At 40.7% G+C, this 25,033-nt stretch overlaps 1 protein-coding gene across 2 annotated transcripts in view; it reads left to right on the forward strand.

The window, feature by feature from the left end:
- Nucleotides 1-25,033, forward strand: part of CNTN5 (contactin 5) — a 1,042,858-nt gene that overhangs the window by 948,522 nt on the left and 69,303 nt on the right. For both annotated transcript variants that reach the window (XM_038372749.2, XM_038372738.2), the window contains one exon: nt 22,965-23,085. In XM_038372749.2, coding sequence (XP_038228677.1) covers nt 22,965-23,085 — 121 coding nt within the window. The remainder of the gene's footprint in view (nt 1-22,964; nt 23,086-25,033) is intronic.

A 25,033-nucleotide genomic window follows, 5' to 3' on the forward strand; every position in this document is an offset into this window, starting at 1 on the left:
CGTAACTATGTAACAATTAGATAAAGTCAAACAGACTGATGAACTAATCTGAACCTGTGCCATGTAAAGAGGCTTGAACTTTCTGAATGGAAACAAACCTCTTTATATGAATGAGGTTGGCATTAGAATGCCCAATAATTCAACTTATGTTCTTGTTAATTAAACGTAAATCAAACATTCATGCAATGTTAACATAGCTAAAGCAAGCACAAAAATCAGGAAATTTAAAAAGTTAATATTTCTAATATACATGGAATGTAGTAGAATTAACTTTGCAGTAGAAAACTCAAACGTTGTAATCTAATTTGTCTGGGTTCATATTACTATATTACTAATATCTATTTATATATTGCATTTAGCTTCTCTGGTGCTTTTTTAAAATAAAAACCCTTAGTGAAGTGCATTCTTACTATGGGAGTCCTCAACAGATACACCTTTATCTGGGCATGCCCAACATTCCAAATCACTCAAGGATGAGTAATCATAAATAGAAAAGTGCTGTAATTTGCATACACAGACTTTCTAGATTTAAATATCCATAACTTGAAAAATACTGAGCAATTTTATTCCATCTTGAGTGGTTTTTCTTCCTCAGCAAGGACACTGAGAAAATTGAAATTTTTGTTGTTTCGGAGTTATGCAAACACAAACATTTCATTTGGCACAGATGAGGCACTCAATCCCTCTCTCACATGACTCAAAAATAACTGAACTCATTCGGCTCAAAATTTGCACCTTTGGCCTTGAGCCTAAGCATGGAAAATTTCAATCCTAAAGCAATTTCTTTTAGAAAGATACAAGCAACTGTAAAATAGAGGTAAGAATGGCAGGTGAAAATGAATTTTCACTACAGAGTTCTCTTCTCAGAAAGTATGTAGTCAGTTGAGTTTCAGCAGTTTTGAAATTGGCTCCATAATAATACATTCATTCAGGTTGCTTAACCATTTGTGAGTCCAAACGTTCTCACTAGGTTCCTGCAATCTTGGTACCTGTATGTGCTAGAGCAAGGGTTCTCAAACTGGGAGTCAGGACCCCTCAGGGAGTCACAAGGTTATTTCATGGTGGGGTTGCGAAGTGTCAGCCTTCACCACAAACCCCGCTTTGCCTTCCGCATTTATAATGGTTGAGACAAAGTTCCTCCTCTACATTGGTGGGTCTTGCGTGTATTGGCAGATTTGCTCGCCTTGGAGCTTCACAGCAGCCCGCAGTTTAGCCATTTTCATGAACCCACAGTCCAGGACAACTCCTCCTGTGTCTGACCAGGAGTTGGGAGGTTTGGGGGGAACCCAGGTCCGCCCTCTACTCCAGGTTCCAGCCCAGGGCCCTGAGGAATGCAGCTGTTTAGAGTGCCTCCTGGAACAGCTGTGCAACAGCTACAACTCCCTGGGCTACTTCCCCATGGCCTTCTCCCAACACCATCTTTATCCTCACCATAGGACCTTCCTCCTGGTGTCTGATGATGCTTGTACTCCTCAGTCCTCCAACAGTCTGCGTTGTCACTTTCAGTTCCTAGTGCCTCTTGCTCCCAGCTCCTCACACGCACACCACAAACTGAAATGAGCTCCTTTTTAAAACCCAGGTGCCCTGCCTTAATTGATTCTAGCAGCTTCTTGATTGGCTGCAGGTGTTCTAATCAGCCTGTCTTAATTGTCTCCAGTAGGTTCCCGATTGTTCTGGAACCTTCCCTGTTACCTTACCCAGGGAAAAGGGATCTACTTAGCCTGGGGCTAATATATCTGCCTTCTATTACTTTCCTATAGCCATCTGGCCTGACCCTGTCACATATCTCCCCACCCCCCCCCACCCCCGCTCAACACTACGGGGTTGGGCAACTTGGGATGTCAGACAGTGTACTTGTGACAAGCCATCTGCATTGCCATGGTGGTTTCCAGCCTGGTGTTGTATGGGGAATTGGAAAGGTTGTAGGGACAGGAATCATCTGGTCACCCTTGCGTTCTTCTCTTTATTTCGCTGCATCCACTGGAGGGGTGCATGGTCTGTCACAAGGGTAAACTGTCGTCCCAAAAGGTAATAATGTAGTGTTTCCATGGCCCATTTCACAGCTAGGTACTCTCTTTCAACCATGGCATACTTCTTCTCTCTCGGGAGGAGTTTCCTGCTGAGGTAGAGGATTGTGTGTTCTTCATCTCTGAACATCTGTGATAGGACAGCTCCCAATCCTACTTCAGATGCATCTGTTTGTTTGTTGGAACTGTCGGACTTTTGCCTGGCGATTGTAATGGGTTTGCTGGGTCTCCTGCGCCTTTTCCAAATGTTCCCGTACAATAGGGTATTTTTTTTTGCGATATCTAGTATGCCACCGGGGTGGTGTCCGTATAATAATTCAAAGGGGGAAAACCCAATTGAGGCCTGAGGTACCTCCCGGATTGCAAACATAAGGTAGGGTAGTAGGGTGTCCCAATCCTTCCCATCTCGACTTACCACTTTCCTTATTGTTGCCTTGAGGGTTCAGTTAAACCTTTCTACCAACCCATCGGTCTGCGGATAGTAGACTCAAGTTCTCAGGTTATGTATATGGAGTACTGTACAGAGGTCCTTCATTAGCTTCGACATAAATGGGGTAATTTGGTCTGTTAATATCTCCTTTGGTAGCCCCACTCAGGCAAAGATCCCCACCAACTCTTTAGCTATCATTTTAGAGGTCGTGTTCCGCAGGGGGACAGTTTCTGGGTAGCGAGTAGCATAATCCAGAACGACAAGTATATATTGATGGCCCCGTGCTGTCTTCTCCAGGGGTCCCAAAGATCCATGGCTATTCACTCGAAGGGGACCTCTATGATGGGAAGAGGTACTAAAGGTGCCCTCAAGTGGGGACGGGGATTGTGCAGCTGACACTCCAGGCAGGAAGCACAGTACCTCCACACTTCTTCATGTACTGCGGGCCAGAAGAATCGTCGCAGTACCCATGCCAGGGTCTTCTCTACCCCCAAATGCCCCCAAAAAAGATGACTATGGGCCAGACTTAATACAGCATTCTGGTGTTTATGAGGTACTAGGATCTGCTGTACCTTCTGCCCCATACTGGTGCAACCCAGTATAAGAGATTCTTCTTCATTATGAAGTAGGGTCCTGGTCCCTGGGTTTTCCCTTCCATGGGGACCCCATCTATTTCGGTCACCACCTTCCTAATGTTGTCGTACCTTGGGTCTTCAGCTTGGTCCCGTCCAAAATTTCCTCTCCCAGGCCTAATCTGTCCAAGATCTAGGGGGCCAGTCTCTGTTGCCTCTACTGGTTCAGAGGCATTAGGTGTGGGTCAGACTCGGGTGCTTCTCCCTCCTGGGTGGCCTCCTTTTCAGCTGCTCGGGTCCACCTACCTACGAGAGTGACCCTCTGGCTTTGGGCCAGTATTCGGGTTCCCAAGGCCTTAGCTGCCCTTCTTTTCTTTTTCGTCTTTCTACACTGTCTGGAAATGGAGAACAAATCTGGGGATATTTCAGAGAAGGTTGGGGGTTGACAGTTTACTGTGGATGCCTCACTGCTTTCAGGGCTTCCCCCTTTCTCCAATTCCCCTACCAGGAGTAAGTCTCCAAACCCTGGGAAGTCCCTCCCTATTAGCACTGGGTATGGGAGTTTAGGGACTACATCTGCTGCTACCTCAGAAGTGTCCCCCTGAATCTCGAATTTTACTGGGATGGTGGGGTAATAACCAACTGTCCCATGGACGCATGTTATCCCCGTACACTTAACCCACCGCAGCTGACTACGCTTCACAAGCTTCCCTGAGACAAGCGTGATAGCACTCCCCGAAGCAACCAGTGCTGTTGTCTCTACCCCATTTAGCTTCACTGGTCTAGTGTACATATGTGGGGTTAGTGAGACCCCTCACAAGGTGGATTAGGGAGCATGGGTCTGCTCAGTTCCCCAGGTTACACTGCATAAGCTCCTCGGCATTGGGACACTGTGCAGCTATGTGTCCCCACTCCCCGCAGGCGTAACATCTGTATGGAGCCCTAGGCATTCCCCGGTCTCTTGGTTTGGGTAGAGACCTCTTCCCCCTCAGTGCTCCTTGTGGCTCTTTGTGGCTTCTGGTGTGCCTTAAGCCCCTCTCTTTTTCCACCTGGTTTCTCCTGGTGGTCCAGTCACCCGAGCTCTAGGGCTTGGTGCTGCTAGTTTAACCCGGGGTGCTTCTTCCTTAACTGGTCGGGTCAGCTCCCTCGCCGTCCTTCGCCTTTCTACCAGCACGACAACCTCATCATAGGTGGAGGGTTCGTTCTGTCTTACCCAGGCACGAAGATCTGGCGGTAGCCCTCTCATGTACCGGTCAATGACCAGAACCTCTAGTATCTCCTCCGGACTCCAGGACTCAGTTCGTAACCACTTTCATGCGAGATGGATGAGGTCATATAATTGGGACAGCGAGGTTTTGTTTTCCTGGTACCTCCACTCATGATATCGCTGGGCCCGCACTGCAGTCATTACCCCAGATCTGGCCAGGATCTCTGCTTTCAGCTGGGATTAATCTGCCGCTCCCTCTTCAGACAAATCATAGTAGGCCTTCTGGGCATCCCCACAGGAATGGAGCGAGAATGCCAGACCACTGTTCTCAGGGCTAAGCCTCCTGCAGGACTCTCCTCTCAAAGGCCAGGAGGTATGCCTCTACATCTTCCTCCCGCATCATTTTCTGCAGCCAATTGCTGGCCCGCATGATCTGCCTCCCATCATGGCCACAGTTCAGCTCTGTAAGGTCCTTTATCTGGTTTACCAGTTCCCACAACATAGCCCGGTCTTGAGTAGCCTGGTCCATCAGCAGGCGATTAGTCTCTTGCTGCAACCGTACTGCCTCCTGTTGGGTGGCTGCCTGGACACGAGTAGCCTCCTTCTGGGCACCTGTGGCTTGTATCAGTGCCCGCACTACCTCCTCCACTGTGGGGGAAAAAAATAAAAATAGAACCTCTCCCCCTTTTTTATTTCCCCTTCCAAACACCGTCCTTCTTCTGTGCTGTGGACACTAGATCCTACTTCCAACATCAGTTGTGACAAAGTTCCACCTCTACCTTGGCGAGTCTTGAGATTATTGGCGGTTTTGCTCACCTTGGAGCTTCACAGAAGCCCTCAGTTTGGCCATTTTCATGAACCCACAGTCCAGGGCAACTCCTCCTGTGTCTGACCAGGAGTTGGGAGGTTTGGGAGGAACCCAGGCCTGCCCTCTACTCCAGGTTCCAGCCCGGGGCCCTGAGGAATGCAGCTGTTTAGAATGCCTCCTGGAACAGCTGTGCAACGGCTACAACTCCCTGGGCTATTTCCCTATGGCCTCCTCCCAACACCTTCTTTATCCTCACCATAGGACCTTCCTCCTGGTGTCTGATGATGCTTGTACTCCTCAGTCCTCCAACAGTATGCGTTCTTACTCTCAGCTCCTAGTGCCTCTTGCTCCCAGCTCCTCACACACACACCACAAACTGAAATGAGATCCTTTTTAAAACCCAGATGCCCTGCCTTAATTGATTCTAGCAGCTTCTTGATTTGCTGCAGTTGTTCTAATCAGCCTGTCCTAATTGTCTCCAGAAGGTTCCTGATTGTACTGGAACCTTCTCTGTTACCTTACCCGGGGAAAAGGGACCTACTTAGTCTGGGGCTAATATATCTGCCTTCTATTACTCTCCTATAGCCATCTGGCCTGACCCTGTCACATGGTGTTAAATATATAAAAAAGGGGTTTTAATTTATAAGAGGGGGTCGCACTCAGAGGCTTGCTAAGTGAAAGGAGTCACCAGTACAAAAGTTTGAGAACTACTGTGCTAGAGTATCCCATACAAAGATGCAAGTCTTGCTGCTTAGATGCCACCTACAAAGCACTGTCTTATTTTCTTTACTTCCTCACGGGAGTTCCCAGATGCTGTTTCTCAAGAAAGGTGCTCTGCAGAGGATTCTGCACGGGGCACCAGGAGAGAGAAACCTAACAGGCGACCTGCAGGCTCCCTAGAGTGATCATCTGCTTAGGTCACAGATAGCCATGTGGTGGCAGTAATTGCTTTTACTTATAGCTGCAGTTGAAGGCTCAAATAGGATCTAGTTGTGCCATGTGGATGGGCAGTCATTTAGGGCAAAATGTTCCTTCTTCAGTGGAAATGGGGGGAGGGAGTCCTTTCGCCAGAAAACCCCAATGATCCACAGAGATAGAGGGTCTCATCCCTTACCAGCTCTGTGGGACTCCAAACCCATCCCACTTCTTAGACAAGAACCCCACAGAGTTTTCTGTTCTCTTTGGTTTCCTCTCATGAGAATCTACGGAGGGGGATAATCTGGCTTCAAGTACATACTCAGACACTAGGTAATAAAATGGGATCAGTGTTTATTGAACATAACCTTTGTCTTTCCCTTTTACATTCCCTTTACTTTCTTTTTTTTTCTGTCACAATTCACTGATGACTGGTAGGAAGCTATTTTGTAAGTGCAGAATTTTCTGGCTGTTCGGAGTTACGATACTACACAAAACTGATCCATAGTAACAAACTTGTAACTTTTCATTAGACAGGACTAGAGAGGTGTAAAGCTACCATTTAGATTCAAAAATAGGAATTTTGGGGATGGAATGACACATATTTGTCCTGATTTACCAGATTTTTTCCTTCACAAAATTAAGCTATTTTGCAATTATTTCAGATCATTTTCATTCATTTTGTGACAATAGAATTTTGCAGATTTTTACATAAGAATTCTCAAATGATGCTGAGATTTCATTTTCATCAGTGAAAGTCTCTCAGTTTCACAAAACACTGAAATGGGGCTCTGGCAAAGTGCAAAGCAGTAGATGGACGTACTGATACAAATTCGCTCTGATATACTGGGACAAACTGCACTGGCTTTGCACAAGTGGAATTGACAGCAGAATTTGTTCAACCGCATATGTGTCATACTATAGAGGAACATTACTCGAAGTATCACAGGCCCTTCTTTCTAGATTCCTTTCAGTGTCCTGATATTACTAAATAATCTCACTACATTAAAAGAACTATTGCAGGGTTCAGTCAGATTTTCTGGTGAGTTTGTGGCTTTCTTTTCCTTCTGTTGCTTAAAAAAGTCAGTTCCATTTTCCTAAGTGACCGGAGTATAAATCAATCATAATGGAGCTAAGGATGACTATCTTAAGTACCCACTGGAGAGAGAAAAGAGGTTGTATTTCAGATAAAAAAGTAGTGTGTTTCTCTTCAAAGCTACCCAAGCAATTAGATTCTTTAGGCACCTGCTTCAAAAACAACACTCTTCAGTTGGTAGTTCATAAACTGGGCTGAAGACACAGCGTACACATTTGAAAATATATTGCAAATACATGGGGGCCTAATTTACCATTGTTACACCACTTAGTGGTAGAATTCCTAAACAGCTGTGAAAACGTTGTTGTAGAGCAGAGGAGCATCAGTCCCTGAATTATTAGTTTACCCATACCATGATTGTGAACCCAATTATCTGGTTTCCACACACTCTTGCAAAAATTGTAAGCTTCATTTAGTTACATTCCTTATTTGTTTAAAAATTGACATCATATTCTTTTTTACTTTTCACTCCTTTTCATAAAGGAGAGTAGAAGGGCACTTCCACAAAGGAGAGTGCCACTCATCATTTCTCCTCTTTGAAAGTGTTAGTTAAAATTTAAGCAGATCTCAGTTGACCAGCAGACAGCTCTCTGTTCCTGCCACTTCATGGAATGAAGCTGTACCATTTAGTGGAGAGAGGTAATCCCCAAAATTAGAAATTTAGAAAGGAAGAATTTTCTCTCTTGATGGATTTTGACTATGAAGTAGAAAAAATATCCCCAAACCATTCATTTGTGGGCTTGTTTCAGTCATATCTTGTTTTACTTTCCATTAACTTAACCATAGATATAAAATTAATCAAAGACAAATGTGTAGCGAGCCAATTCAATTAAGGTGGAAGTGGGCTATTCTCAACAGTTGACAAGAAGGGGTGAATACCAAGGGAGGAAAAATCCCTTTTGTAGTGCTAATGAGGCCAATGTAATCAAGGTGGCCCATTTCAAACAGTTGACAAGATGTGAGTATCAGCAGGGGGAAATTAGTTTTTGTAGTCACCCATCCACTCCCAGTCTTTATTAAGGCCTAATTTGATGGTGTCCAGTTTGCAGATTAACTCCAGTTCTGAAGTTTCTCACTGGAGTCTGTTTTTGAAGTTTTTTTGTTGAAGAATTGTCACTTTTAAGTCTGTTATTGAGTGTCCAGGGAGATTGAAGTATTCTCCTACTGGTTTTTGAATGTTATAATTCTTGATGTCTGATTTGTGTCTATTTATTCTTTTGCGTAGAGACTGTCCGGTTTGGCCAATGTACATGGCAGAGGGGCATTGCTGGCATATGATGGCATATATCACATTGTAGATGTGCAGATAAATGAGCTGCTGATGTTGTGGCTGATGTGGTTAGGTCCTATAATGGTGTCCCTTGAATAGATATGCGGACAGAGTTGGCAACAGGGTCTGTTGCAGGGATTGGTTCCTGGGTTAGTGTTTTTGTTGTATGGTTGCTGGTGAGTATTTGCTTCAGATTTGGGGGCTGTCCGTAAGCAAGGACTAGCCAGTCCCCCAAGGTCTGTGAGAGTGAGGGATCATCCTTCAGGAGGGGTTGTAGATCTTTGATGTTGCGCTAGAGAGGTTTTAGTTGGGAGCTGTAGGTGATGGCTAGTGGTGTTCTGTTACTTTCTTTGTAGGGCCTGTCCTGTAGTAGGTGACTTCTGCGTACCTTTCTGGCTCTGTCAATCTGTTTCTTCACTTCAGCAGGTGGGTATTGTAGTTTTAAGAACGCTTGATAGAAATATTGTAGGTGTTTGTCTCTCTCTGAGGGATTGGAGCAAATGTGCTTGTATCTTAGAGCTTGGCTGTAGACAATGGATTGTGTGATGGGGTCTGAATGAAAGCTCGAGGCATGTAGGTAAGTATAGCGGTCAGTAGGTTTCCGGTATAGGGTGGTGTTTATGTGACCATCGCTTATTTGCACTGTAGTGTCTAGGAAGTGGATCTCTTGTGTGGTCTGGCCCAGGCTGAGGTCGATGGTGGGGTTGAAATTGTTGAAATCCTGGTGGAATTCCTCAAGGGTCTCCTTCCCATGGGTCCAGATGATGAAGATGTTATCAGTGTAGCACAAGTAGAGTAGAGGTGTTAGGGGACGAGAGCTGAGGAAGCATTGTTCTAAGTCAGCCATAAAAATGTTGGCATACAGTGGGGCCATGCAGGTACCCACAGCAATCCTGCTGACTTGAAGGTGTACATTGTCCCCAAATCTGAAATAGTTGTGTGTGAGGAGTCACAAAGTCACAAAGTTCAGCCACCAGGTTTGCCATGACATTATTGGGGATACTGTTCCTGATGGCTTGTAGTCCAATTCCTTCCTTCAGTGACACTAACTTCAGCTTCACGATTCTCTATTTCTGAGCAAAGTAATTTTCAATGATAGAAGTGAGATGCCAGTTTTGTGTGGAATATAGGAAACATTGGACTAAAATGAGTAACATCCCTTTAAATTAGGGACCTTTATGGGCTTGTCTGCTCTTGAAACACTACAATTGCATAGTTGCAGCACTTCAGCATAGGTAATCCACCTCCCCAAGAGACATTAGCTAAGTCTACAGAATAATTCTTCTGTCAACCTGTCAACACTGTCTACGCTGGGGGTTAGGTTGGTTTAATTTCACCACTCAGGGGTATGGATTTTTCATACCTGTTAGTGACGTAGCTGGGTTGATCTAGCCTTTCAGTGTAGACCTGACCTAAGAGGTATGTCTCATACGATCGCTGAGTGCAGCTGAGGCCTTGATACAGTATAATCCTGTATATTTTTTGTTGTTCCAGAATACATAAGCACTGAAGGGTAAAGATGGTTTCCCTGCCAGACTTATAACATTATGATTGTGCTGCTCATTCTTGCTATTTGAGTGGCTCTGGTGTTAAATATAATGACCATTCTGGTGCTTTGTGTAGTTCCACAAAGCTACTACTAAGTAATTCCACAAGCAGAAGAGTTTATTAGCATTGATGCTAAATTCCCACCTGTGAAAATTACCCATACTCCAGTGATCACAATCAAAAACACAAAGCATATCTTAACAAGACTTGTTGCCTCATTTGACTGTGTATTATGTCTTTAATTTTGGGCATCTACAAATAACATTGCATTATTTCTCAAACTGGGGACCAAAGAACAATACTCTGAAGGTGCTGAGTCTTGCTTCACATGTAACACTGGCAAGAAGTGAAGTGTGAAAATGTTAGATTGAAAGATGATGAGCATGCAGGGAATAGTAAGAAAGGGAGAGGAAAATAACATTGAAGGTAACTACTACAGAATTCATTTTTCTTCCCATTGATTTAAAAGGAACGGCTGGGCAAAAAAAAACATACCAGATAGGTTTCAGAGTAGCAGCCGTGTTAGTCTGTATTCGCAAAAAGAAAAGGAGTACTTGTGGCACCTTAGAGACTAACAAATTTATTAGAGCATAAGCTTTCGTGAGCTACAGCTCACTTCATCGGATGCATTTGAAGTGAGCTGTAGCTCACGAAAGCTTATTCTCTAATAAATTTGTTAGTCTCTAAGGTGCCACAAGTACTCCTTTTCTTTATACCAGATAGGTTTAGACAAGTATGTAACTAGATATAGACAGCATCCTTTGGCATTAGAAACATCCTGTTTGCCCACCAAAGTACTCTGTGTGGAGCAATCTCTATAATTCAGAGAGGCAATGTTGCATGGGAATCTGAATTTTCAAGAGTGATTTATTTCTATTATTTTTTAAATTCCATTTGGACCAAACCCTGAAATCTTGCAAAATATTTTATTCATGGTTTTCTTAGAGTTTTTTTATCGTCATTAATGTTTAATTGTATCAATGAGTACTCCAGAGTTTGGACCCTTAGTTAATGAGTAAAATTTGATTTTTTAGCTGAGGATTCCTGATTTTGCACGTGTGTATTTTCATCCATCTACGCTCTTTTCAAATATGTATTTTTAAATTAATATAGTGTTTATGACAGCACTGCAGAAAGAATTCTTGTGTTTTGCCATAGACCATTAAAAGTAAGGAGCAGCATTGCCCTGCTGGTGTCCCTCAACCCTGACCTTGAAGAATAAACCTAGGCATAAAAGAATAATTTTGTCTCTATGCCTACTCAGTCCTTGACCTTTGCTGAGACTACTAATAGAGGAACCAATAAGTACTAGTTGTGAGAGTAGTTTTTATTAATGTGGACACTTGAAAAGAGACTTATTAATGCATTTAATGCAATGTACCAGGCATTGATTGGATGGTAACTACTTTGTCACTAGTGACATGGGATATATTTGATCTGGTGACCTAGAAGAGAGATCGAGATCGACCACCAAACCCCTACGTTTTCAAGTTTCTCCCCAACTTCACTCTTTTGTGTGTCTTTAATTTAATTAATTTTAAATTTGTAATTCATAAACACTGTAAACAGGCAGAACAAAGATTTATATGAAGCAGAATCCAATAGCTGACCACCAATCCCCTACGTTTTCAAGTTTCTCCCCAACTTCACTCTTTTGTGTGTCTTTAATTTAATTAATTTTAAATTTGTAATTCATAAACACTGTAAACAGGCTGAACAAAGATTTATATGAAGCAGAATCCATTAAAATATCAAGCTGTTCTAAGAACAACTTTACTCTTCATCTGACATAAAACGCTGCACTAATTAAAGAGGGTCACTTTAGATAACAGTAATACCTGTCAAAAGTTTTGTAGAAGAAGGTATGCTTTGCACAGTATTTGGACAGTTACTGCTATATGAGCTTTGTGCCTAAGGCCTGGTCCACACTAGAAAACCAGGTCAGTTTAACTACATTGGTCAGGGGTGTGAAAAATCCACACCCCCAATTGGCATTGTTAAGCCAACCTAAGTCCCCATGTAGATAACACTAGGTCAATGGAAAAATTCTTCCATTGACCTACCTATTGCCTCTACAGGAGGTGGATTACCTGTGCAGATGGGAGAGCCCCCATGTCGGTGTGGGAAGTGTGTACACAGAAGCACTACCACACTTCTTATTCCTCCTCTCAACCCCAGCTTTTAGTTCTTTATCATCTTGAGCCATTCAACTTAGGTGTGTGCAAAATTCTACCTGCTTAAGTGTTTTGCTGCTCATAGATCATCATATATCGTCATATATGATCACTGATATCTTGTGAGAAGGACCTACTGCAAACGATGATACCTGCCAGAGTAGAGCAGGACTGGACTATCTCTTGTAGGACTCTTGAGATCTCTGCTGGAAATACAGGGTTGTGGCCTGGATTGCTTACTCTTTGTAACTGAGTATAGAGCCCTAGCGATAGAGGATCTCCTGCCTCAGAACCAAGGTCACTCTCTGCACCCCTTCTTCAGTCTCTCTGTGTGGATAATTTCTGACTAAATGCTAGTGAAAACTGTGCTGCAGAGATGTCCAACCTATCTGAATAAACAGCAGAAAGGATTTCACTAGAACCACGTATGCAGCAAAGTGGAAGAGATTTTCTGTCTGTGCCCAGTGACAACACCTATCACCACATTGCATGGACATCACCCATATATCGGATTACTTGTTACAGTTGAAGTCATTATGCCATTCACTCAGCTCTGTGAGGGCTCACCTGGCATCCATTTCAGCAGTTTACCCACAAATAGAGAGATTCTTGGTTTTCTCAAAAAGAAAAGGAGTACTTGTGGCACCTTAGAGACTAACAAATTTATTAGAGCATAAGCTTTCGTGAGCTACAGCTCACTTCATCGGATGCATTTGGTTTTCTCTCACCCTTGGTGATCCAGATATTTGAAAGGCCTAATCAGTCTTTGACCCAGTACTTAACCAAATCTCATTCTTCTTAAGTTGAGGAAACACTTCATACTTTAGATGTTTGCAGAGCTTTGGCATTCTATGTTTACCACACTAAGGTGTGCAGAACCTCTAACAGGCTTTTTGTAGTCTATGCCGAGAGAGTCAAAGGCCAACCAGTGTCAACTCAACGTATATTACACTGGATCTCTGACAGTATAAAGCTTGGCAGACGTCTCTCCTCCACTGAGAGTAATGGCTCGCTCCACTGGGTCCCAGTCCACTTGGTCAACCTTTCTGATTTATGGTTCTATAATGGACATTTGTGAAGTGGCAACATGTGCATCTGTACATTCCTTTTCCAGACATTATGCCATCACTCAAGCATCTTGCAACGATGTCAGCTTCAGCAAGTTTGTGTTGCAGTTTCTGTTCAGACAATCTGAAGTTTCACCATCAGTAAAAGAACTCTTACAGAATTACCTCAAGTGGAATGTCTATGTCCTTTGCAGCAACTTCTAACATGTGGTCCACTCTGTCTGCTCCCAGCCCTGGATTACCCCAAACAACTGCTTTCTTTTCTCATATTCCCATACTGTAGAAGGCCTCTGGAGAAAGACCCATGAGCATCAATTCTTATATTAGATTATAAAATTTCTCAGGCAGGGATTATCTCCCACTATGTGTTTGCACACCACCTAACACAATGTGGTCCTTAATCCTGAATCCTTCTGGGTGCTACTGTAATATACTTAATAAACAATAATAGTAACCAACCCTTCTTTCTTCTAAATTGCCTTTATATGTAAAAGGGGGAATGGGAAGAATACTGTTTCCTGAGATCTTTGGATTATGGGAAAGATTTCTACATAATGCAGAGCCTGACTAAATAATGTGAAACAAGTAATTGTTTTATTTTTAATTAACTAAAACATTTGAAATCTGCAAACATCAGAACGTAAAAACAGCAAATGCTTGAGGTGTACAAAACTAAAAAAAAATTGCATTGAACAGCATTTAAATTGTTCTGAATGTATTTATGAACAGGAGTTGGCTTGAAGTCAAGAGGCCCAACATAGGCTATGTATAGTTGTCAGAACAATTTAAGAGAATTTATCATGCTATTATTTATCAATCACTGTTGACTGTACAGAGGTGCCATTGCCATGAGGTTATTGTATAAAATCATTAGTTTGCTTTAAAAAACTTCACTAGAAACTAGTTTGCTAATCAAATATGCAGTAGCCAGCAAGACACATATGTGATATTTCATCAATTTAATCTGACTAGATCTCACTAATGAAGGTTATTGTGCTAACTCCAATACAATCTGAGCCATAGATTCAGCTTACCTGATTGCAGGAATACCTGTAAAAACATTTTGTATGTTTTGAATTTGAGCTCAATTTGAACAAAATGACATTAATAAACTAGATTTGTTTCATGCTTAGGGCCAAATCCTTGTCCCAGGGCAACATTGCCATGGATTTCAGTGGGATCAAATTTGTGGAGTCACTTTGGAGTATATGGGAAGACAGGCAGTTTTTCCAAATGCCTGGGACCCAAATCATTCAAAAATAACACTTAATCTTCACCCAGAAAATGGCCAGTAGCTTGTGCAGATCACAGAGAACAAGCATAATGTTCTCTTTCTATGACACCCAATTTAATAAGCAGAACACTATGCTCTGTGCTAGCTGCAATCTCCACATGTTTGGCAAGAGTAGCCTGCACTGTAATAAACCAGCCTCAAGGTGAGAGCTCTGCTTGCAAAGCTTTGCTTCTGAAAGCCAAAGGTATACACTTTTTTGCCAAATGCAAATGATAAAAAGACATTGAGCAGTCGTGTTATGCACTCCATCTGATTGTTGTGGAATGGAAATTGACGGCCTCTCTGCTTATGGGAAATTGGCCCACATGGAGGTAGTAAGATTGATTTAACTGATCATTAACACCAAGAACATTCACATCAACAGAAGCTACAGTAGCTAGAGACTGACTGGCACTATAGCTGCAGATGAACACCTTTTATGACAACCTCCAACATGCAAGTCCTGGATCAGCACTTCACTGCCTCCTGTTGTGAATTTGTAGATTCCTTATGCTTGCTAATTGTGATCTATTTCTAACACAAGAAATCAGGATGATCTGCTTTTTGTTCTGTAACATTGACCAGCACTTCCAAAAGCTCAGGTCTCCTAACCTAAAGACTAAGACCTGTTAGCTGTCACATCATTGTTTTATGTCCGTTTAGCACATTGAACTCTCCTGCCTGATAGGTTATTTTCCAAGAGAGGGTAGTTATAGTCACACAACTAAAGATGGGATGTAGTTAGAGTGTGTTGCGCTGGAAGGGGATTATTACAGTCAGCATGGAGAGTGAAAGGAGCTGAATGGCAAACATTTTTAAAAATGAAAGGCATTGTACAAGATTCTCATTTTTGTGTATATTTCCTGATATACCTCTCCATTGAAATTTATACAGTGAATTGCATAATACCATACTGACTGTTTGCTCCCTGGCAGAAGTGGATGAAACAAACTGTAGGGTTTGGACAACCTACGACATAAAGATTAGAAAAGGACAATGTGGTTAAACTATCGGCTCCATTTGTGTTGCAGATAGACTATACTCTGTAATTGGGGAAAGTCTGTAAAGGTGAGAGAGTTAATGAATCTTCTCAGTCTAGAGGTAAAGGAGAGACAGATTCCTAGGGAGGTTTCCTAGCAACTACTCAGGATGATGAAACTCACTCTCATGGAAAGAATAAGTACAAACCTTGATACTTTAAGATCCATATGTAAAAGTTACTTTCCTTCAAAGCAACTCACAACCTATTATCATTTATGAAATAGAAAACAAAAAATCACATAATTTATTCCCATCAGAAGTAACTTAAATTAACTTCATAAGTCACTCTGATACCATGGTGGTTGGAGTGGTAGAAGACTCTAAAGAGAACAGAATAATTTACACATTCCACCAAATGCATCCGATGAAGTAAGCTGTAGCTCACGAAAGCTTATGCTCTAATAAATTTGTTAGTCTCTTAGGTGCCACAAGTACTGCTTTTCTTTTTGCGAATACAGACTAACACGGCTGCTACTCTGAAACCATTCAGAAGATGTAGACGACCTTTGATTCTCCTATGAAATTAGGTCACTACATCTAAGGCAGCAGCTAACGTTATTAATAGATAGCACCACAGTATGTGAAAAATTACCCCAACCAGCAACCTATAGGTAAAGCTAATTAAAAGCATTGTTAGCACAACTGTGACCTAAGATAAATTGCAGTACTAGAACAGATAAAACAGTGCATTGATATGGCTATTGTGGATACTGGAGCTACCTGTATACTAATAAATGAGATGCTTTGACGCATAATGTAAACAACACAGAACAGTTGGTTGCCCTAAAAAAAAGTACCATTGTTCCTGACAAATGGCATTACTGGCCATACGATTAATTATGTGTTGTTTAATGAGGACCATATAGGCTGGGGTTTGCAAAGGAGGTTAGGCACCCAACTGCCCTTAAAATTCATTAGGAGCTGGGCACCTATCTTCCTTAGGCTCCTCTGGGATCCCAGCTATAGCACAGAAGAAGACATATTCAATGCTCTATGGAGCTTTCCTTGTATTTTGAGCTGGTGTAAACATTTCAGATACCAAATGCACCATGTGGCTAGGTGATGTTCAGAACTCAAAGCAATGCAGATATCTTTTAAAAAAAAAAAAACTTTGTTGTTATAATGGTGCACTTCTTGGAAAGTGTCCACTGACACCCGTGCCTGAAGAGCTAAACCATAGCATGCAACCTTCCCATGGATTAACTGAACCAGAATTTGCTTTTGGTTAGAAGAGAACACACAAAAAACATGGCAATTTCCTGACAGCACTCATTTGAACTTTTAAGAGTATTAGAAGCACGTATTGACAGGTACCTCAGGCAATTCTATATCATGCTGGTCGAGTTTTGAACCCTTTTGACACTTCTTGCTTCATTGTAACCAACTTTCTTTTATCCTACCCAAAGGGAAACTATGTCTCTGAACTTACTAAAATGTTAGATTTATTTTAGTAACAGAAATCAAAAAGTAGAAGACAGGGATTCTGGCTTTAGTTACTTTTAATAGCTACTGTATGAGAATTTTTGCTGCACTCCTGTTAAGAGATCACTATCTTTTAAACGATTTCTAAATCTGAATGTAATCTCACTTTTCAAACCTAAACACGAGCTACAATAAGACTGTACTTAGCTTTTATAAAGGGTAAACCAAACCACTTCGTAAAATATGCACAACAGTCTGAACCTCAGTCCTTTCTGGAAACTAAACCCAGGTCTTTTATGGTTCAGTTTGCATAACTATCATCCTCACTATCCTCAACTTTCTCTCTGTCACCCTCAACAGACTTATCCCTCTTCCAAGTCATCCAGAAAGAACTCCTACCCACGACATTCCCAGTGTGGAATCTTCACTCCGCAATCTCTTTTCTGAGGTTGTGGGTTTGGTCTAATCTTGTGAGCTCCCGGTCTTGCTTATAGTTAGTCATGTGCGCTGGAGAAGCTCCTGAGACCTGTTAAAAGTTGTTAGGAAATAAGAGAAAGTGAGTCTGATCAGGATTTAGATAAGATTCAACTAACCAGCCACAATATTTTAGATAAGCCATTTTTCCTTTTTGTCCTGTGTTTGCCCCTTATCTGTAAGTACGGGATTTTGAATGATATCTGCGAGGGCTTTAAAACACATCCAAACCACCAAGGCAAACCTTTAACCTAGGCTTGCTTCAGGCCAGATATGCCTCTTCTATAAGAGTTGTCTTCCATACTGGATATGATAATCTCCATACAAATGCATTGTATTTCAGTTACCATTTACAGTGAACAAATCCATTAATATTTCTACTAGGACTGAGCAACACTCCCCAGGTTGGATTTTCAAAAACAAAATGCTTTGGTCTAACTCTGCTCCCATTGAAGTCTATTGGAGTTTTGCCATACACTTCAGTTGAAGTAGTTAGGCCAACACTAAGTGTTTTTGAAAATCCTATGCTTTATCTCTTTGGCACCAGTTCTCCAAGAATGTTCATCACAAATCCAAAAAGGAACTGAGTGTGTGCAAAGGTGACTTTCATGCCAGTTTTTAGTCTCCTTCTTCCACCAACCCTCCCTTCCCACTATCATGGGGAAGTTTGGGCACCAGGCTAGTCCTTGGTGTAAATTAAGGCAACTTGACAGGCACTCATATGTATGCCAATTGACAATAGCCCCCAGAAAGCAGTCAGGTGTAAAGGAGCCCCTACACCAGCAGCCAGAAGTAGGACAATATAGGCGCTCTGGTGTCAGCTCTATACTACCTACAACTCCTTGCCCACACTGGTGGAATTTTTAGTACCCAACTAAGAGCAACTGGAGCAGCACAAAGCAATCCTCATGCACCAGTTAATTGTGATCTTCATCTTCACTAACAGTATTTTTCTTGCTTTATGAAAACGTTAGTTCTTGGTTATTTTCCAAGATTTCAAACCCCTGAACTTTGTATAAAAACAGGACTTACACAGCCCCAAACCCCACAGAACCCACATGTACTGTCATCCAGAATTTTAAACCCCAGGGGCCAGATAAGCTTTACAGATGTACTGTTCTAGGATGCCTCATCATATAATTCCTGACTTGCATAGGAGGAAAATGTCTCCAGAGTGCCTTTCGTGTAGTTAAAAAGTGAGGAGGCCCAATTCTCCAAGATATTCTGCTTCCACAACTCCCCTGGGCTACAGTAGGATTTGCAGCTACTTAACACCTCCAATGATCAGGCCACTAATTTCTAAACACACATCAATTTATATTAAAAGCAAGCAAGTTTAATTTTTTCCCCTCAGACATTCCAAGTAATGCTGGTTGTTGCACATACTGTTATTCTGTAATAAACTTAAATGTTTCACAGGGATCTGTTTTATTGCACTGCTCTCCCTCATTTATAGCAATGATTCTTCCAATTGCTGCCAATTTGCCTAGTTATTTAAGCATGCAGATTAAATACACATTGTTTTCCTGATGAGAATATTAGGATTCATATAGTCATGAACCCTGTAATAGTTAGTGATAGCAAAGATTTTGAGACAGCTCCTTAGCAATTAAACCAGATTATCTATAATGCTTTTTCTTCCCTTCACAAGAAAGCCCACATTAAATATAGATTATCCTCAAAAGAGAGACTGAAATGTGGACTGATGTTGGTCTTATCCTTTAAATACCTAAAGTTTATATCAAAAACATTAATCTTCTTGAATAATCCATGTTTCATTAATAATAAGCACTGTTGTGCTAGAAAAGTTAAAAAATTTTTATCCCTAAGACAACTCCTCACAGAAATGAAATAGTGCGCATCTCTTTTATGTTCTCCTATTGCAAAATGCTCAAATGTCCTAGAAAGGATTTGAGTGATGTGAGAGAGTTTCTGGAATTCCAGAATAGAATTTAGAATTTAGAATTTCTAAATTGTACCTGGTCAGATGATTGGTCTATGTATTCCAGTATCCTTTCTCCAGCAGTGTCAGATACTTCAGAAGGAAAAATACCATAAAATACCATAACTTTCTACTATCAGATCTACTTGTTTATTGTACCATTCACTCCTGCATTCTCTCTGGTACTAATGGCATCCTCAGTTACCCACCTGCTCACTTCTCCAACAAGCAACATCTCCACACTTTCTCCTTTGCTGGCCCCATGCAGGGGGAAAAACCCTGACAAAATTGCCTTTTCCTAATTTAAATTCTTACCTAAATTTTAAATCCTAAATTTGAAAACTCACCTCTGGTTTTGGTGCGTGCAAATCATTCTTATTTAGAATTGGTTAGAGAAGAGGCACATTGTTATATCTGATGTATCTTTATCTCATCCTCCAACTTACCCCCACCCAGTTTTTCTGTTTCATCCATTGGCTGTGGCCTTTCTGACATGTAGGTTGTTAACTCTCTGGGGAAGGGGATTGACATCTTTGTTATGTGTCTGTACAGTACATAGTACTGATCCTTTTTTGGGATTCCTAGGAGCTACCATAAACAAATAACAGTATTATAGAGGAGGGATTTTCTTTCTAGCCATGCCTTGTGATCATCTTTGAATTCAGATCATGAAGAATAGAACAATCAAATATTATAAACGTTGATTAATGGGTACATCCATGCTTAAGTGTTGCAGAACTGAAGGACAGATACCATCACCATCGTAGCTAAGCTCTTGGTAAGTGCTTGGATACCACAGAGATCGGGGTCTGTACAAGAATCTAAATAGGGAGAACCAGCTTGAATTGAACATGGGACCAGAAGGTAGAAATGCCTAAATGTTTATCCATGGTCTTAGGGTTGGTTTACCCTAGCGGTAAAACAATGTATTCATGGGTTGCTATCGTGCTAAAGAGAAAAAATATATATATACAGCACAACAAACACTGAGGTCTAGCATGTGTGTAAGCTATCATTGGGTGACAGAGATGACATTTTAAAACAAACCAATGAGTTTTATATGATGGCTGCATTGCCAAGGACATTCACTCAAGCTGTGGTTGGGAAATTGTCAGCAGACTGGAAAAGGAATCAGTTGCCTATCTATTCCTGGAAAATCAGATACTAACCAATGCCTGTCTGTCATCTCTGACACACCAAACCACAACCATCTCTTGCAATTTCTGTTCATATCTGCTTTGTCCTTATTATATGGTCATTTTCCAGTGATAATGCAGTCTATTCCTTTCTTGAAATTAATTATGTTGAGGAAGCATTGTATGCACATTTTGCACTGTTCATGATGCTTTGCATCAGATCTGCATCTAATTTATATTCCCATCACAGAGGAATGCCTCACAATTAGACCTTTTGTGGGATATAGCTTAGAACCCCTATTGTTCTTAATCAGGGATTAGATGCTGAGAATTGACTATGATTCCAGGAGTGTAAAACCTATTATAGTAGAACAGTTTTCCATTGGAAAATGCTGATTCATGAAAATCGAAACTTTTCATGGGCACATCAGTTTTGACAAAATGTAACTTTTAAGAAAAAGTTGAAACAAAGAGTTTTGAAAAGGTCCTTATCAGAACAAAATGTTTCAATTTTTTTTTTCAAATTGACTTCATTTTAGATTATAATTTATAATATAACATTTTTAAAAGTGAGTATCAACATGAAAAATTTATATTTTATCAAAATGAAATGTTTTAATTTATCCCCAGTTTTTTTTCTTCAAAAATGTTGTTTTATGGAAAATTTCAAATATGATGTTAGGTGCAGATTAGGAATGAAATCAAAATTCAAAATCATGAATTTCCTGTGAAGCAGAAAGTCTGGTTTCTGCACAGCTCTAATTAATTTGCCCCGTAGTTCAAATTGGATATGGGACACTTAACTGCCTTGCTTATTTTGTTGTGTTGCAGCGTATTGCCTTTTTAATCAATTGCCACCCAGAAGTGGTTGCAGTACAGTACTACATAAGGGTTGTCAACACATAAAAATTGCATTGTGTTAACTGTACTGGTATATATTAGTACAAACTATACTGCATCCACACTAGAGGTGGTGCCAATTAAACTATTTCCACAGAAAATCACATCCCTAGATGAAATAATTAAATTAGTATAAAAGCTATGTGTAGCCAAGGCTTAAGGATGAAATTCATCCCTATACTTAACACAGGGCCTCTTTATTAGCATTCCTCTGCACATTCAAAATAGACTTCATTCCCACCTCCCATTGACAACAGTAGTAATTTAGAGCACTCAGCATCTCTTAAAAGAGGACCAGCTTGAGGTCTCTGCACCACTAAGGTCCCATCTAAGCCTTCAGTGCTGGATTTCAGAGGTATATAGGCATTGTGCTGGCTCCTAGCATGAGGGGAAATTTCATTTGTTATCTTACTGTATAGTTTGTACAAGCAGTAAAGTTTGCAAAGCCCTCTTTAGATGAAAGGCATTATAAAATATAAGATCACTCTTATTGTTAATAAGGGGAAATTTGGGGTTACACTACCACCATTAGAATAGTATGTTTCTATACTTGTGTTGTACAAATTCTCTGCTGATTATGAAATGGAAACCTAGTTGGGACAGAATTTGGAAGTTTTGCTGTCATAATCTAAAATAAATTCAGCAAAAGAGCTCTTGTAAACAGGTGCTAGCCACATATGCACATACTTTAGCACACATGAAAAATGGGATTTAAATGGTATGCTGGCCTCCTGATATGGGTGACTTTCCCCCAAAGAGAATATCCCTTTCCCAAGCTGAGAAACAAAGAAACAGTGTTAAGTCATTAATGTGTTGAGGTCTGATCTCTAAAGCCTACTGAAGCCAATGGAACAACTCCTATTTACTTCAACAGACTTTGGGTGTGGCTGTGGTTTGGTGCATCCAGAAGCCTAGAACCATAACTTGAATTTATTAAATAACGTTGTGATTCTCAGACACAGCTATTCATAAGGGCAGTTGTACCGACATCTTCTTGCGCTTTTCCAGTCACAGTTAGTGAGCATACTGATCACTGTTGACCTCAACCCTAATGAGCAAAAGCTGGGACTCCCATTACTCCATGTTCTTTATTTACAGACATCAGAGGAGCGGACACTTCAGCAGGAAGTACATACAAATTCTAAAGGGGCGGGGTGGGAAACAGGGAATCTCTTGCATTGTCTTATTCAAGATTTTGTTAATTTTCCCCTACTGACCTAAATATTAATCATCACTAACTTTTCCAACTAACTTGGTCTCCTTCCAAAAGAGCCAGTAACTGCAATTAATGTCATTGCTCAGGCCAGAGAGTTTTGGTTTAGTTAATAAATTTGCTATTTATTGTCCACTTGGAAAGCATTTCTCTCTGCATGCAAGCATGCGTGGGTAATTATTTCTTAAGCAATGCAAAGGTTTTTCTTTAGTTATTTACTAAGTATGTTACAAATAAAAAATACTGCCCTTTAATCTCTGTTGATAATTTTATTAAAAGCACTTCCCCCTGCATTCCTTAAAACAGGAAGTTAGTATTCTGAAAATTATTTTAATATAAACTGCGAAACCTGCAAAGATGACTTTGCCACAGTATGCAAAGTGCCTATAAACCACCTTGCATGGGGCAGATCTGAACCATTTTAAACTTGTACTTCATCCCTCTTTTAGCAAGCATCCTCTGCAGATTTAATGATCAGGAACATCCTTCTGATGCATGCTGGGAGATATGGCTGCAGGATACAGACCACAGCAGACAGTGTGTCAGATGAGGCAGAACTTCTTGTTAGGGGTGAGTATGTTAAGTCTGAAGACATGATCAACATAAATTATCATACAACTGAATTTAAATGCATGGTGTTTGAGCATATCAGTGCTGTAGATTATACTTAGATTTTACAATACTGATGTCATTTTTGCTTAACGTTTTTGTCTTTGAAAAAGCTGTGTAGTAGACCAGTCTGCAAAACAGGCGTGACTGACAATGGCAATTGGTAAATGGACTCTCAGTTCTTAAAAGATGTAATAGCTTAAAAGGCATATTAGATTTTTTTTAAAAAATTCAATTCTGTGTGAGGTAAATGATTTTTTTTCATTTGTTACTATAAATGTTATCTAAAATTTAAGCCATTCTCTCAGGTTTAATGGTTAGGAAATATTAGCTCAGTTCCTAACCTGGGGGACTGCTCTGTTTGTAGTATAATGAAAGGTATGAGCAATTATTAGGAAGAAATCCAAAATCTTAATATTTTTGAATGTATAAGCGAAACTTTGCCTTACAGAGATCACATTGGCAATTTGCTAGGAGCTGGCAGATGCAATTAGGGTTCAACCCTGCAAGCTGCTGAGCACCACATGAGAGGTGCTGAGTGCCCCTAGTTCCCATTGACACAAGTGAGAATTTAGAGTTCTGAACACTACTCAAGAAAAAATGCTCAGGGCTTTGCAGGATCAGCAGGGCCTCCAATTAACACAAAGTGAAGCAGAGCTTAGTCACTTCATTTGCAATATGTCTTCCTTGCTGACTTCAGATCATACAGTCTTAGAAATGGAGAGCTGGAAGGGACATCAAGAACACCATACCAGCTTCCATCTTGATCAATGCATGATGGCACCTGTTGTCTCATGTGTCCCCCACATTTGCATTAGAATGTGGGAGGCTGCACTGTAGAACTCCTTATGTCTCATTTAGGCAGCAGGCTGGCCACGCTTGTTATATAGTATGCTAAATTTTAAAATGTAATATACTGTGGGATATTTGATTAGCATGTAGGAAACCCCAAATAAAAAATATAAGACGACTAGAGAAGATTTTAAAAAAGTAAAATCCTTTTAGCTTATTCCACCACTTGTTCAGGCTTGATTTTTTTTTCTATCTATCATTTGCATGGAGAAAATATGCTCTGGGGAGAAGAAATGGTGTTTCTGGCAGAGTGCAAGGTTCTTTACTTATTTGATGGGAGGGGCTGTTAAACGTTTGCATGAACTCAAGGACTATAGGGCTTCTATTAACCTAACTTCCGTGAATGTCATTTCACCAGCTGAAAGTTTCAAAAATTGCTATACCTACTAGTACCTAGAATCCCACACTCTTGCTTCTAAATTACACAGATCTGACCCCTGCTCCATAACCTCCTATGGTAAGCTAATTATTTCTCCCCCAGTGGGGTTCATTCCACATATGTGAATTTACTATAGTTTGCTATAGAAAATGTTTCTCAGATTAGGAGGTCTGAATGTGAGAGTAATAAAAGCATTTTTTGAGGTATTAAAAGGAATTGGATTCATGACATGAAATTAAAACATGATTCAGTTTCAAATATGCCATACTTACTATGTTCCATTATCCTTGTCTCTGAGGCTGGCAAATAAGAGGATACAATCAGAATTATGTTTGTATCAGTTTTACAACTGGTTTACATTGTGTGACTGTTTTTGTACTGATGTAAAGTTCTGCTTTCATTAAATTATATGATTTGGTTAGTTTGTTCAAGAAGTGAATTTCCTATTAGATAGTTGTAATACTTATGCAAATAACACAGAGCAGATTCTACAGTGTCAGCATTGCTTTTGCCAAATGCTGGGTGATTTTTTTTCTTTGTTTTTGGCCTTGCAGTAAATATTTAAAGCAGATTCCATGTAGTTGTCACTCGTTGTTTCTTCTTCAGCATTTTTCAAAAATTAATGCAAAATATTTAAGAGAATCTAAATATTTGTTTTCCTTTATACTGTTAAAAATG

Source organism: Dermochelys coriacea, chromosome 1 (genome assembly GCF_009764565.3).
Source record: "Dermochelys coriacea isolate rDerCor1 chromosome 1, rDerCor1.pri.v4, whole genome shotgun sequence".
Classification (NCBI taxonomy): Eukaryota; Metazoa; Chordata; order Testudines; family Dermochelyidae; genus Dermochelys; species Dermochelys coriacea.